The 16690-nt window shown below is 39.3% G+C and overlaps 1 protein-coding gene across 1 annotated transcript in view; it reads left to right on the forward strand.

The window, feature by feature from the left end:
• Nucleotides 1–16690, forward strand: part of syt8 (synaptotagmin VIII) — a 74133-nt gene that overhangs the window by 49321 nt on the left and 8122 nt on the right. The window contains exons 3-6 of the mRNA XM_043705974.2: nt 9275–9435; nt 11818–11907; nt 12519–12686; nt 16007–16174. Coding sequence (XP_043561909.1) covers nt 9275–9435; nt 11818–11907; nt 12519–12686; nt 16007–16174 — 587 coding nt within the window. The remainder of the gene's footprint in view (nt 1–9274; nt 9436–11817; nt 11908–12518; nt 12687–16006; nt 16175–16690) is intronic.

Consider the following 16690-nt stretch of genomic DNA (forward strand, 5'->3'; position numbering starts at 1 on the left):
TAGGTTCTTTTATAGATTATGACCAGACTGGAGAAGTTTAGAGAATTTACTTTTTAATTCCCGCATCTCTACCAAAGCAGTTTATTGAATGTCCCTGCAGTCTTGACTTTCCTTTCCAATAAACATTGATCAAACTCTTTTTTGCATGTTTCAGCTGATCTGTTCTGAGGACAAATACTTCTTGAAGGATTTGAATGTTGCTCATTGAAGACCTGAATTATTTTCTGTAGTACAATGATAAAGTTGCTTAATAGCTTAGAACCTATCAGTCCACTTCCATTTTGACACAGAGTCATAGAGATGTACAGCACAGAAACAGACCCTGTGGTCCAACCTGTCCAAGCCGACCAAATATCCCAACCTAATTTAATCTCATTTGCCAGCACCCAGCCCATATTCCTCCAAACCATTCCTAATCATATACCCATTCAGATGCTTTTAAAATGTTGCAATTGTACCTGCCTCTAACACTTCCTCTGACAGCTCATTCCATACATGCACCACCCTCTGTGTGAAAACGTTACCTCTTCAGTCTCTTTTATATCTTTCCCCTCTTACCCTAAACCTATGCCCTCTAGTTCTAGACTCCCCGACCCCAGGGAAAAGACTTTGTCTGTTTATCTCATCCATGCCCCTCATGATTTTATAAACCTCTATAAGGTCACCTCTCAGCCTCCGATACTCCAGGGAAAACAGCCCCAGCCTATTCAACCTCTCCCTATAGCTCAAATCTTCCAACCCTGGCAACATCCTTGTAAATCTTTTCTGAACCCTTTCAAGTTTCACAACACCCTTTCAATAGGAAGTAGACCAGAATTGCATGCAATATTTTAAATGCGGCTAACCAATGTCCTGTACAGCCACAACATGACCTCCCAACCCCTATAGTCAATACTCTGACCAATAAAGGAAAGCATACCAAATGTCTTCTTCACTATCCAACTACCTGCAACTCCCCTTTCAAGGAACTGTGAACCTGCACTCCAAGGTCGCTTTGTTTAGCAACACTCCCTAGGACCTTACCATTAAGTGTATAAGTCCTGCTAAGATTTGCTTTCCCAAAATGCAACACCTCGCATTTATCTAAACTAAATTCCATCTGCCACTCCTTAGCTCATTGGCCCATCTGATCAAGATCCAGTTGTAATCTGAGGCAACCTTCTTCACTGTCCACTACACCCTCAATTTTGGTGTCATTTCAAACTTACTAACTATATCTCTTATGTTCACATCCAAATCATTTATATAAATGACAAAAAGTAGTGGACCCAGCATCGATCCTTGTGGCACTCCACTGGTCACAGGCCTCCAGTCTGAAAAGCAACACCCCATCACCCACCCTCTGTCTTCTACATGCTGATTCTATAACTGATATAAGACTGAGTGACAATTTTCTGTTCAATTACCCCTTTTAGTATATTCTGCTAAATCTCTTGAAAGTAAGGTCATATATTTGTTTTTTCAAAAATATGCATTATTCATAATATTTGTCGAGATACATTGTAAAACATTTCATTAGAAAACTGCAGAAATTGCAACAAAATTCAATTTTATCCATCAGCATACCCCATTCTAAGTAGCCTCAACAAAATTGTTAATGTCTTAATATTTATAACATACAATGCATGTCAGGTATTGAACCCAAGGGCAAAACATTTCAAAGTGAAAATTACAGAAAGTGTGATGGAAATAATTGTTTCTCCATGCACCATGTTCCATTCTGAGGTGGTTCATAACAACTTCAATACTCTCAATGTTCACAATGTACATACCTTGTTAGCACATAGTCTGAAGAGTTCCAAAGATTCCTGCCCCTCTGTCTAGCATGGCTGAAGTGCCTTCGATAACAATTTTTCTTGAGTGCATACCTTAGCATATAGGCCTGGATGTCAGAACATGCTGTCTGCTACACTCAGTCAAAGACAATTCTATGCACTGAAAGACAGGTTTCTGGCAGATACAAGACCATCTTTGACCAGTTTGAGAATCTTCTAGCTGTAGCTGTTGTTTGCCTTGATGTGCATAAAGCAAGAACCACGCATATTGGAGTTGCTCAGAATGAAGCTTAATGGAAATAATTGCAACTATTTGCAGATCTTGTTTGCAAGGGCATATGTCAAAGGAATTGGACAAAGGCCTCTTCCTTCCATATGCACTTGGTGGGCAATGTATGGAGGAGTTGAGACTTCTGGCATATAGAAAAAATCTGACAGATGGCCTATAATGCAATTCCCATTTCTTTTTCTTCCACTACTGTTAATGCTGTACATGACTGCAACAAAATAGATTTTCTACGGTATATCCTGAAAAATGTAGGCCCACAAGATTTCAAAAAGTTGTTTATCTTAAAGCATTGGGAAATGATTGTGTGCCATAATTAAGTGAGTCATTTTAGAAATAGGATACTCTTAAGCATTGTGTGGACATTCTGCTCCAGCATGTAGCATTCTGATATCCCAGTACAGTGCCGTAACAAGATTCCACCTATTTGTTACACAGATACATCAACAATGTTACCAATGATACATTTATCTCAAATTCTTGATTACCCAGGAAATTGGATGAGGTCAAGGATGTATGTCACCAGGAGGCTATTGCTGAGGCAGAGAGTAGGATGAGGAAACTCAAGTGCTTATTGTGTTCATGAATTATTTCACTTAATAAGCAATATTAAATTAAACTCAAAGGACAATGCTTGTGAAAAAAAAAGCCAAAACTTGCATGCTTCAGTTTACAATTAATTCAATTTTCATTTTATTTTTAATGGATCATTCTCCCAGCACTGATTCCTAATTACCTTGGGACTTTTAAGCATTGTATGTTACGCAACTGAGAATGCAGAAAGTTTATGTGCTAACGTTATGTTGATTGCTAATTGATCTCCAGGGTAATGCACATAGGAAGTTAATAGATGCAGTGGTTTAAAATATTTGCTGTCTCCTGCTGCAAACTGTTTAACACATTGGAGTGACATTTTTGCTTCAAACATCCATACATAAAATTTCAATCTTACTTTTAAATTAAACCCGATGTACTAAATTATAGATATGCATTTTTTATTGATTATGTAAAATAAGTAAGAATTTTATTACTAAAACCAGCCTACTTACAAAAGAGAGAAACAAATACAATGAATTTTATAATTCTTGTGCTGGCAGTTTTTCTGATGGGTAAAATTTCCTGGGGAGCCTCCCAGCCACCATTTCCACCTGCTCCCAGACTGTCTGCAAATTAACTTGGGGTGCCGGAAACCTAGGGCAACTCACTTGCCCATGCTTCTTGTGGACCTGTGAAATTATGTCAAGCTGATCAATTTGTTGTTATATTGCTATTTGTTTTCTTCTAGCATACTGGATCAGATATTACAGTGAACTAGGAATTAGGAGCAGGAGTGGACTCTTTGGCTCTTCAAGCCTTTGCCACCACCTGATGAGATCATGGATGATCAGGTTATGGTCTCAACTCCACTTTCCTGTCTGCCTTTTGTAAACTTTGATTCCCTTGTCCATTAAAAATATATCCAGTTCCACCTTGAATAAATTCAATGACGTATTCTCCACTGTTTATAAGGGAAGAAAATTCCACTCTCAAATGATCCTCTGAGGGAAAACAATTCTCCTCATCTCCAACTTTAAAGTTAGACTTCGTATTCTTAAACTCTGTCTCTTAGTTATTCTCTCTACTACAGGGGAAAACATCCTCTTAGAATCCACCCCAACAAGTCCCTCAGGATCTAATGTGTTTCAATACGATAAGTTTGCATTCTTCCAAACTTCAATGGGCAATGGTCAAAACTGTTCAGCCTTTCTTCATCCCAGAAGTGAGTTAAGCAAACTTTCATTGAACTGCTTCTAACATTTTTTTTCAAACAAGCAGACCAAAGTTGCAAATAGCAATCTTGATGTGGTCACACCAACACTTTGTACAGCTGCAAAAGAATTACCCTATTCTTAAATTCTATTCCCTAGGCACAAATTGCCAACATTCCATTTGCCTTCCTAAACACTTGTAAATAAAGTTTTTGTGATTTGAATATTAGCACATCCTGAACGCTCTGTAGCCCCACGTTCTGCAATCTCTCTCCATTTAAATATTATACTGTTTTTCTATTCTTCTATTAAGTCCATTCCTCTCCAGAATCTCTCATTGTCTTGTTCTGTTAGAATCCTTGCCAGTGAATGGAGGAAGTCTCCCCATTTTAGACAGAATGGATCAGTACTCCAAAGACCATTTTAAGACCTTTATTGGAAAATAGCCATGGCTGAGACTGGAGCTATATGCAGGCTGTTCTGTTGAGGGGTTCCCTTGTGTATTCTTGTGCTGCATGCTATGCTTCAGCTAACAAAGGCAAGTATCCAATATGTCGTCTTGACTGCCTTATCTACCTGCCCAACTTCCAGGGTTATATGGATGTGTATACTAATGTCCCTTGTCAATGCTTTCCGGAGTCCTACCATTCATGGAATAATCTCTTGCCTTGTTTCACCTCCCCAAGTGGATAACCTCTTAATTTTAGAAGTTGAGTTTCATTTGCCACTATTCCGCTCATGAGACCAGTCCACTGATATCCTTCTGCAGTTCATAGCTATCCTTCTTGCTACTTACTAGCAGAACAATTTTTGTGTCATCCACAAACTTCTTGATCATATCCCTACATTTCTGTCTACTCCTCAAATAGCAAGGACCCCAGCACTGAGCCCTGAAGAACCCCCACTAGAAACAAACATCCAGTCACAGAACAATGAAAGAAAAGGCACAAAGGGCAGAGAAGACTACAGCACAGGAACATGCTCCTTCAAGTCTATATTGACATATGATGCTATTCTAAACTAAAAACCTTTTGTCTTTACATGGTCCATATCCCTCTATTCCTTGCCTATTCATGTACCTGTCAAAATGCCTCTTAAATAATTTTATCTGCTTTTACCATCTCCTCTGGCAGTGCATTCCATGCACTAATCAACCTTAGTGTAAAAGCACATCTCCTTTGAACTTTCCCCATTTTACTTTAAAACTATGTCCCCTGGTATTAACATTTCTAACCTGGGAAAAAGACCAGCCAACCATTCTATACATGCCTCTCATAACTTAGTAAACTTCTTTCCAGTTGTCCCTTTACCTCTGATGTTCAAGTGAAAACAATAAAGTTGTCCAATGGTTAATACCCTCCAAACCAGGCAAGAAGTGGGTGAGCTATTTTTGTAGCCTGGCCTTCTGAAAGTGTGATACCTAGAACTCTATTCAATATTCCAATTGTGGCATAACTAAAATTCTATACACCTGCAACATGACTTACCATTTTTTATACTCTATGCTCTGACTGATGAAGGCAAGCGATACGCTTTCTTGACCACCTTGTCCACTTGTGTTGACACTTTTAGGAAATTGTGGACCTGTCTGTCTCAATCCATCTGTATTTAATACTCCTAAGAATTCTGTCATTTACTGTATCCTTCCCCCCACATTAGACTTTGCAAAATACATCACTCTGCATTTATCCAGATTAAATTCCATTTACTATTTCTCTCCCCAAGTCTCTAGCCTACCTATATCCTGCTGTATCTTCTGGCAATCCTCCCCACTACCCGCAGCTCCTCCAATCTTTGTGTCATCCTCAAACTTACTAATCAGACTACCTATATTCCACTCCAAATCATTGAAATATATTACAAACAATAAGAGTCCCAACAATCCTCCCTGCAGAACACCATTAGTCACCGATGTCCAGTCAAAAGAACACACTTCCATTGCTACTCTCTGTCTATGACCAAGTCATTTTTATATCCTGTACCTTACCAGATCACCATGGATCCCATGTGGCTTTACCTCCTGTATAGACCATAAGGGATCTTGTCAGTGGCTTTGCTAAACTCCATGCAGACAACATCCACCACCCTGTCCTCACTAATAATCTTTGTCACTTCTTTAAAAAGCCTGAGTCAAATTTATGACAAACAACCTCCTATCCATAAAGCTGTGCTGCTTATTACTAACAAAGCATATTTTCCTAAATGTGAATAAATTCTATCCCTATGAACCTTCTCCAATAATTTCCCTATTACTGATGTCAAGTTCACTGAACTTGTAATTTCCCAGATTATTCCTGACACTCTTATTAAACAAAGAAACAACATTGGCTATTCTCCAGTCCTCTGGCACCTCTCCTGTGACTACAGATGATACAAAGATTTCATGCAAGGCTCCAACAATTCCCTCCATCACCTCTCTCAGTATTCCATCAGGTCCTGGGGACTTGTCTACCTTACAACACTTAACATCTTTATCCTTTTTATATTGACATGCCCTAGAAAATCAACATACCCCTCTCTAGACTCACCATCCACCACGTCATTTGCCATTGTGAATACTAATGCAAAGTATTTGTTAAATACTTCACCCTCTCCCTCCAGCTCCATGCATTAATTTCCTTTTTTGGCATTAAGTGGACCTACCCTTTGCCTGCTTACCCATTTGCTCCTTATAAAGGTATAAAATGCCATGGAATTTTCCTTAATCCTGTTTGCCAAGGATATTTCATGACCCCTTTTAACCCTCCTAGCATCTTGTTTAATTTCTTTCCTGCCTTTTTTTCATATTCTTTGATGGCTCTGTCTTTCTTCAAGTTCCTAATGTATGCCTCTTTTTTTCTTCTGGAGCATGCTCACAATTTCTCTTGCCATCAAAGGTTCCTGAATTTTGCTACATCAATCCTTAATTTTCACAGGATCACACTGGTTTTGAACTGTAATCAACTGACATATAAAAGATTCTCACAGATATACATTTACCCTCAAACAGCTATCCCCTATCTACCTTTCCCATTTCTGCCTAACATTGTCATAGTTAGCCTTCCCCAAATTTAATACTTTCACCTGAGGTCTACCCTTATCCTAATGCATAGGTACCTGTGATAGTCCCTCCCTGCCTTTCCTCAGTAGCCTGGGATACTTCTCAAACAGGCCTGCAGATTCATTCAAACCCACTAAATCTGTTAGCACCTGATCTCTTGCTATGTTAGCTTCATCTCATTGTTCTCTGTGATGTAGTTACCTGTGTATCTTTTCTTCATAATGAAGACTGAAGCAAAGTAATGATTGAGGGACAGTACCCATGTCTTCTGAGATCACACACAGATTATCTCTATGGTCTGTAATGAGCCACAGCTCTTTCCCTTGTTATTTTCTTGTTATTGAACTCAGAGAAAATTTTGAAATGGAGAAATGCAAAGCAGCTGCTCAAATTCTAGATTGAGCTAAGACTGACTTCAATGAAATGAGACAGGAACCGTCTTCAGTAAACTTGGAAAATCTGCTAAGGGATGAAGATCATCATGTCAATGACAGTGGTCTAACAATCAAACAATATCAGGGGAAAATCTGTTAAGGGATGAAGATCATCATGACAATGACAGTAGTCTAACAATCAGGGGAAAAATTAACTCCATGGGTTAGTTTATTTAAAACAGTAAAATATATAACGAATTACAAATCAGACATTAGTGCAAAACAACAGAGTTCTATGTAAGCAGTTTGCAAATACAATTTTTTCTAAATACCACACAGATCAGGAATATTGTATGCAACCAGCATATGAAATCTTCAAAGATGGACTCTCTTTTAAAGACAAGTTACACGTGTAACATCTCCTTCCCTTCCAAAGAAAGTTTACCTGTTTACAACAACAAATTAGCCTATGAGTCTGTAAAATGCATAGGTAATTTGTTGATACATTTCAATCTTGAGATGATGAAATTGTATGGAGTTGCTGTTTTATTGCTACATTTGTCAGTAATGTTGCCTGTCATTCCTATTTGTTTCATGTTTTTCATTTGTGGCTTTCAGTTGCTATTCCAGAACAATCTTATCCTGAAACACAATAGCCACTAACAGATCTCATTCCTTAAGCTGTTCTTAGTGGTTCATATCTTCTTGGCATTTACTATTTTGCTGCTTAAGAGCTTCCAGCTCTGTTTTAAGCCCTGGATTCTTATAATTCTGGACAAATTTTAGCCAGTTTAACTTGTACCGATTGCTGTCCTGCAGTACTTTACAACTTGTTGTTAAGACAAGTGTCTCTTGTTAGAAACTAAAACAGAAATTGCTGAAGTAACTCAGCAGGTCTGACAACATCTGTGGAGAGAAAGGAGAGTTAATATTTAAAGTCCAGTGACCCTTCTTCAGATTCCCGGCCACCGCAGTTCTCTGTTTTATTTTATTGTCTCTTGTTAGAACACACTAGCAGTTCATCCTCTACCACTGTTTACCAAAGAGGTCCTCAGATTTGGCAGAGAAAGAGGATTGATTGCAGTACTCTACCGAATATATTAGTGCTAGTGGTTTATTCTGCACTACATATGATAGATACAACTGCTTGGGAAGCATAGCATCGGAAGGAGCATAGGTTTACTAGAATGATACCTGGCCTCCAAGAGTTAAAGTTTGAGGAGACATGACACAAACTAGGATGTTGATCCATATAATTTGAAAGGTTAAGAATTGATTTGAGCAAAGCTTTTATGGGAACACACTGAGCTGATAGATAGAAGTTACTGGTGCTAACTGGGGAGTCGACGACCGAGGAATATAGCTTTGAAATTAAACAAAATCTTTCAGGACTGCAGAAAGCAAATACTTCAGCACAAAAATTGTGGTGAAAGTTGGGAAATTCCTACCATAAATGGCAGTTGATACTCGGTCAACTGTTAGATTTAAATCTAAGACTGACAGACTTTTGTTAACCAAAGTCATTAAGGGATGTTGTGCCAGGACAGACATGTGAAGTTTGATCACAGGTAAACCATGATCTCATTGAATGGCAGAACAGGCTCAAGGGGATAAATAACATATTCTCCTTCCTGTGGAAGCAGCTGGTGTAAACTTGTAATTATTGAGTAAATGAAAAGGCTTTTTTTTAAATTGCAATCAGTCTCAAACTGCACAGAAAATAGTCAGCATTGCATAATTTATCCATTTTCCAGTTTACTGACAATCTTTACGACTGGAATTTGAATTGATTTTTAGTTTAACATTGTTACCAAGATTATGGCCATGACTTGTTTTGGTGTTTGGATTGAATTTAGAATTAAAGTGCACATTAAAATTGGCTTTGGAAGTGGAACGGGTGTCAATTTAGGACTGATTCTTCAATTGGAACTGGGATTAGATTTTCAAAGATTTGACTGAGACTTGGATCCAAGTAGTTCCAACTGATATTTGTTTTTTTTTCAGATTTTGTTATCTCACTAATTATTCACCTTCTCTCATTTGTCACTTAGTACCAAAATGGGCCTTGATTGCCATTGCTGCCGGGGTGGGACTTGTCATCCTCCTCTGTGTCATCTGCATCTGTGTAAAATGTTGCTGCAGAAAGAAGAAGAAGAAAAAGAAGGAGCAAGTCAACTTAAAAAACCTAAATGGCTCCACCACTGCAAGCTTGGTGAGTACGCCAAAACAACAGCTTGTACCATTGGCAGAACTGTACTCTGAGCAATTCCATCAGCAATGGAACAATTCCACTGTAGCAATTTCTAAAAGAGAGATGTTCTTGAAGCAAACGTTGAATAATGTTTCATTCATATATAAAAATGTATCTGCATGATGAGCCTCTGCTGTCATATCACTAACATAAGTGTGACACAGTGGCAAGCACTGCTACCTCACAGTGCAAGGGACCTGGAGTTCAATTCCAGCCTTAAGCAACTGTCTGCATGGAGTCTGCATGCTCTACCTGCATCCATGTGCGTTTCCTCCGGGTGCTCTGATTTCCTCCTACTGTCCAAAGATGCGCAGGTTAGGTGGATTGACCATGCTAAGTTGTCCAGGGAGGTGTAGTTTAAATGCAGTGTGATAGGGTGGGTGGGTGAGCTGCTCTTTGGAGGGCAGTGGGTCAAATGGTCTGCTTCCACACTATTGGGATTCTATGAACATTAACTTGCATTTACCTAAGGCAATTATCATCAAACAATGAAAAATTCTTCAGAGAGACATAATGAAACAAAAATGAAAGGGCATAAAAAGCCATGCCAATGAGAATTTTAAATTTGAGATGTTGGGGCTGGCCAAGAAGACCACTCAGACAAACTTGAAATATACTGGTGTTATTGGAATCATATTCCAGTGTCCGTCAGTGCCTTTAGGTTAGAAAGTGAAGAAGTCTGAAATAAAGTATCCAGTAACACACCTCCTCTAAGCATTCAACAACAGATCAGGAATTTACATACAATCTCAATCTCTCTTAAATTTCATTAACTAGAGGTTATTAAAGCAATATACAAGGGAACATGATAACACATATTTGAAAACACTTTGCATACACCCATCTGTTGAAAACACCATGACTTATCGGAACACCACTGTGACAATGGAATTGAATGATCATGGGATATGAAAGCTGTCTGCTCCTCACCCACCTCCTCTTCACCAGATTTCTTGATAGCGCATGCAGAGGCCCGCCTCGCATGACTAAATACCTGACTGTAGGGAATACTGACTGAAGGGGATAGGCTAATCTACATTTAAAATAAACTGTCTTAAAATATTATTCACTTGAAAAAATCATATTGAAATCAATCTATAAATATTTAAACTTTCTCCAAAGGTGAAGAACCCTGTGTCTATTTTATCCCAATCTTTGGCATATCAATGTTTTTAAGAGAACATGATGAGTTTCACATTAATGTAGGACACTGAAGCACTTACACATCTTATAGGATCCAGCACTTCTATATATTTGGTTATGAAATGTGTTGGTCTATTCTTCTAATGTATTATTCTTTTGAAAGATGGAAATAGTTCAGTGCTACTGACTGATGGTCATCACTATATCGAGCACTAAGCTATGTTTCTATGTCGACATGAGTACAGCAATAATAGTGTACAATGACATAGTTGCTGAATGTTGTACAAAGTCATGTTCTCATTGTTTATGGACTTTCATTATACTAATATCTGGATTTTTTATCATAGAAAAATTTGAGATTTGAAATATAAATTTGGTTTGCTCGGCTCACTGGGGTTCATCAGCATTAGATATGACTTAGCTCACCATTAAACTCTGATGCTGAAACTTATTATTGAGGTAGTAGCTCTGCCTTCCAGCTGAGAAATGATGGGCAAGGCCATTTCTGCTACACCAGGAAGGAATTAACTGTTGCCAGACAGTTACCTGCCTGAGGTAGTGGCTTCTGGCCTATATAAGAGGATGTTTCACTACCAGGAGCTGTTAGCTAATTGGATAACAGTCCTCCCATGTTGAAGAATGATGGAGAAGGCCAGAAAAGCAGATAAGTAGGAAAGCTTTGCTGGGATCAGTCAGGCAGATGCACATGGCATGGGCTTTCCTCCAACACTGATGAAGGACCAGCAGCAGCCCAGAAACAAGCCCTAAAGAGGCAAGCAGTAACCACTAAAGGGCCTCAATTGGCACACACATAGGTGGACCAAGTAATGCTTATTCCACTGTTTTTCACTAAAATATCAGTGAAAATATATAGATGGCAGTCATTGTGCCCACTACAGACTAGTCTATTTTATGCCCTGACTGCCAGCCTTCAACTGGGGGAATGTAGAGGGAAAAAAGTTCCAATTGAAGTTACAGCTCATCAACAGTGTCATAACATATAAAAGAGGAAGTTTTCAACAGAGCCATGATTTCTAAAGATTGTCGTTCAGCAGTTCACCCTATGCAGGAGCAGCAACATTTTTGCATCTTACCACATATGTGTGAATACCAAAAATTGCTGACAATGAGCTATCCATTTCTTGTTCAAATAAACAGATCTTCACTGTGTTGCTTAGCTTCTTGTATTGTGTCTTACAGGTGCAGCCAGATATGGATGATTTGAGTGGAGCTGAGGAAAACCGCGGAAAATTACAATATTCCTTAGATTATGATTTTAAGAAAGAAGAGGTAAATAGAAAGCTTTACCTCATTCCATCTAAACCAGTAGCTGTAAAGCTATAGAAATTATTTCAACTCTGAAGAAGCCGGAAGAAATTCAATTAAGATTTATACTCTTGAACAGTATCCAATTACCTCTAGTTGCAGGATATTGTGCAAAAATCAGAAATAGACAAGATCAGCAGTCCATGGTGAAATATGCTCTTGAACAGTTACTAGCATGGTTTATACATATAAATTGCCACTGAGTTGAGGAAGTTAGGGGTGTTTGGAATTAAATCACAGCAATTCAGGACAGAAAGAATGAAACGTTTGAGTGAAAAATTCCATTTATAGCAAATTATATGAAAATTCCAATGGATTTCTCTTGGTAACTAGAGGATATGCTGAAATACCTCCAATTTTAGATATGATGCATCATGCTATGTCTGTGTCCAACATTCTTTTTGCTATCAATGAGTTTGCTTTTCATGAGAAGTTGACAAAATAAGGCCAGCAGTTCACATTCCCTTTTGGTTCTTCCATTATTTGCATGTATTCTTTGGACATGGAACACTTCTCTTATGTTATAGTCCAGGAAATCACTCTATTATATTCCCTGCATTTATGGTCCCTTGCAGATTACTGTTGGAATTATACAAGCAATGGACTTAATGGCCATGGACCTTGGAGGAACGTCTGATCCTTATGTTACCGTGTATCTTCTCCCAGAAAAGACGCAGAAATTCGAAACTAAAGTCCACAGGCGGACCTTAAATCCTATCTTTAAAGAACGCTTCACCTTCAAGGTATCATACAATACCTAATCAATTGTCAGGTTGATGCATTTTTCATTGAACTAGGCTGGGAAAGTTAAAATCAGATATGAGGACTCAGGTTTAGCTTGACAAGAAGTTTAGTCCACTTATGGCAACTGTAGTTAAGCTATTTACATAAGGAAATATTTTGAAAAAATAGCCAAATCAGTAACCAATCATCCTTTAAAGAGAAGCTCAACTTCTAATCAACCAGGATTAATCTTAGCTTCTATTCACTCCAACACAATGTGATGATAAATAATACCATTTTAACGCAATGTTTTTTTCATATTAAAATACCCCCATGGTGTGCTGGTTTGAGTAGAAAGTAATTTATTATCTTGCTCATGCATCACACAGATGCAAGATTTTGGGTAGGTTGAATAAGTTTCTATTGTTACTGAAAGCAGTAAGACAGTGTATGGAATTGTGATTTTTCTTTTGCATATTTTGATTTTTCACATTGCTTGAATTGAGAGCAGCCATGAAGGAGTTACAATTCTGGGGTGGCAAGATGAAGGAATAGACAGATCGGCAGCTCATCTATGAAGAAGAATTGAAAATTGGGCACATTCCCTTATGGATGGCTGATCTGCAATATTTCTTTTAGATCTCTGCAATAAATTTAGAATTGATCACATTGTGTTTCTTTTCAAGTGTCTGCTTTGACAGATTTTTCTGAGTATAACAAAGTGCAATTCCTTCTATTTCACATTAGCAGATTTGATATTAGATGTAAAAAATTGAAAGAATTGCAGATGCTGGTAATTAGAAACAAAAGCAAATTGCTTAAAAATCTCAGCAGGTCTGACAGCATCTGTGGAGAGAAATCAGAATTAACGTTTCGGGTCCAGTGATCTTTCTCAGAACTCATGGTAACTAGGAAAATGTTGTTATTTTCCAAAACATGGAGATAGAGCCCAAAGAGAGAGCAAAACAGTTGGACAGACAATGAGGTGGTTAAAGGTCAGCCTGGGAGAATAAATATCTGCTTAGGCAGACCATTAGTAGCTGACAAAGGGTCGTGTGTGGTAGCACTCCATGTGATGGCAAGGCCTGGTATATGGTGATTGGGGTAAAGACATTGCGCCAAGCCCTAAAATTATTGAACTTGATATTGAGTCCAGGAGACTGCAGGATCCCCAAGTGATAATTAAGTGCTGTTCTTTCAGCTTGTGCCGAGCTTTGCTGGAGCTCTGCAGCAAGCCTGAGATAGAGATGTTGGCCAGGGGCATGGTGCTGTGTTGAGTTGGCAGGCAACTGGAAGCTCAGAGTTTGTTTTGCAGGCAGAATGTAGATGTTCAGTGAAGTGGTCACCCAGTTTACACTTTGTTTCCCCAATGTAGAGGAGACCACATTGTGAACAGCCAATGCAGTAGACTAGATTGAGTGAAGTGCAGGTAAAGCGCTGCTTCTCCTGGAAGGTATGTTTGAGCCTTTGGATACTGAAGAGGGAGGAAGTAAACAGACAGCTGTTACACCTTCAGCAGTTGCAGGGGAAGATGCCATGGGGCTGTGGGGAAAGTTTTGGGAATGAAGGAGGAGTGAACCAGGGTGTCCCAGAGGGAACGGTCCCTGCAGAAGGCTGACAAAGTAGGGGAGGGGGAATATGCGTCTGGTGGCATCTCGCTGGAGGTGGCAGAAATGGTGGCTAATGATCCTTTGGATATGGATGTTGGGAGGATGGTAGCTGAGTAAACGGGGACCTTATTGCTGTTGTGGGTGGGAAAAGATGGGTGAAAGCTGAAATGTGAGAGATGGGTCAGACTCGACTGAGAGCCCCTGTCAATGATAGTGCTGGGGAATCCTCGGTTGATAAGGAAGGTGGACATTTTGGAGCCTGCCATGTAGATGTTGGAATCATCTGAACAGATGCGACGGAGACAGAGGAACTGGGAGAATGGAATAAAATCTTTACAGGAAGCAGGGCATGAAGATATATAGTCACGGTAACTGTGGTAACTGGTGGATTTGTAGTGGATGTTAGTGGTCAGCCTATCCCCAGAAATAGCAACAGAGATGTCAAGGAAGGGAGGAGTCAGAGGTGGACCAGGGGAAGGTGAGAGCGGAGTGGAAACTGGAAACAAAATGGCTGAACTTTTCAGTTCCTGATGAAAAAGGGAAGCAGCATCAATGACATCATCAAAATATCAGAGAAAGTGTTGTGGGTGGGGGCCGGAGTCAGACTGAAACAAGGAATATTCCACGTACTCCACAAAAAGATAAGCATAGCTGGGACCCATGCGGGTACCCATGGCCACCCCTCTGACCTGAAAACTTGACATTAGATATCTGCTTTATCACATCTATAGGCAATGGATAGATGATTCTGCTCAACTTTTCTCAAGGGCCGGCAGGTGACAAGTTCAAGTCATCTTTGAGAAAACATCCCATGTTAATTGGTCTGATCATCGATCATGTAAAGGAATACCAACTTATAAATTTCTAGGCATTAGACCCAGCAATCAACTGTCATCAGCCCTTGCCCAGATTTTGGAGAGGGAGTTATTTGAATTGTTGGCGGTGCTCATGGGGTGTGAAGGCTACAATAACAGCAGACCCCCAAGCCCAAGTCAATATGGCTTCTGAAGTGAAATGCTGTTCTTTGGAAGCTCAAATGGGATAAAGATGTCCTTTTAAAGGCATTCTCAAATATCAAGGTTGAATAAGCTTACTCCAGTGAAGGTTTCAGGTCATCAGAAGGCATTGGAGGGGTTTAATGCCAGCTCTTAACAGTCTAAGCTTTTGTTAAAGCCTCTAAAGAATAAGAAGTGTAGAATTTCCAAGGAAACTTTAAACATTCTCCAGTATGTAACCCCTTAATACCAGAGAAACAGTGGGAGATCCATGCTGCCTTCAAATGGAATTAATAAGTACAAATCAAATAGGCTGGATACCTAATCCAGCCCATATTTTGGTGATTTATGTACACTCCAAATACTGTCTTTGTTAAAAACTTTATATAATTTCATTTGGAACTTAACAGCATTAAGGTCGAAGAAAACCTTCCCTTTGCAAGTGTCACTTTCTTATGTCTCTCCATCTGTTAGAGACTCAATGCTTCTTTGCTTCTTAGGAGGCTAGGAAGGTGAAAGATTTTATTCTGGACGTAGCCTAGGTTTCCATAGATGAGCTGCCAAACAAATGTGTTGCCATCTTACTTGGAGTGAGCTTCAGTTAGACAATTGCAAGCTAAGCATACATAAGAACAATAATGTGAAAGTAGGATTAGATAAAATTGATTGCATTGGAATTCCCATTATCTGGTCATTTTTTAACCTACTTGAACCACTTTTTTTTTAATCTCATAGACTAGCCAGGCTGAAATAGCTGACAAGACTGTGGTGATGCAGGTATATGACTTCAACAGATTCTCCAAGCATGACATAATTGGTGAAGTGAGAATCCCACTTAACACAGTTAATCTGAACCACGTGGTTGAAGAGTGGCAGGATCTAACCCGTGCATTAAAGGATGAGGTAAGATTTCATCAGAAACTGTTGGAACTCAGCAGGGTCTACAGTTAGGCAGATTTGCTCAACCTGTATGTTGGGTCTCATGGTGGTGTGCATCCAATGACTTCAGAGTTTCAACCGCAACAAACCGTATCAAAATAAAAAGAGGGAGGGAGAAGGGAGATATGGGCAGGGGTTGGGAGTGGAGTGGAGGTAGGGTGCAGTGAGCAAATGGACCAGCTTAATTTGGGAAATTTGGTCAGCATGGGTGAGCTGGACGAAAGGATCTGTTCCAGTGCTGTATGACACTATTTGGAATTGTGTACATTTGCATTTCCAATGTTGGCCGCATGTACCGTCACAGGCAGAGGCTGCTGTAAGCAGACACTAGCAAAGAGAATAGATGCTTTCTGTGAGATGGCCTTTGAAATTTATGTAAAAACTACTTTGATACAAGGAGCATAGTTTGAAATTCATACTCTGCTAGGAAGCAGAGCGTGAAGACAAAGTGATCCTTTGTGTGTGATCTCAGGTAATAGG

Source organism: Chiloscyllium plagiosum, unplaced genomic scaffold (genome assembly GCF_037043375.1).
Source record: "Chiloscyllium plagiosum isolate Xiang-an unplaced genomic scaffold, Cpla_swu_hap1 HiC_scaffold_18, whole genome shotgun sequence".
Taxonomy (NCBI): Eukaryota; Metazoa; Chordata; class Chondrichthyes; order Orectolobiformes; family Hemiscylliidae; genus Chiloscyllium; species Chiloscyllium plagiosum.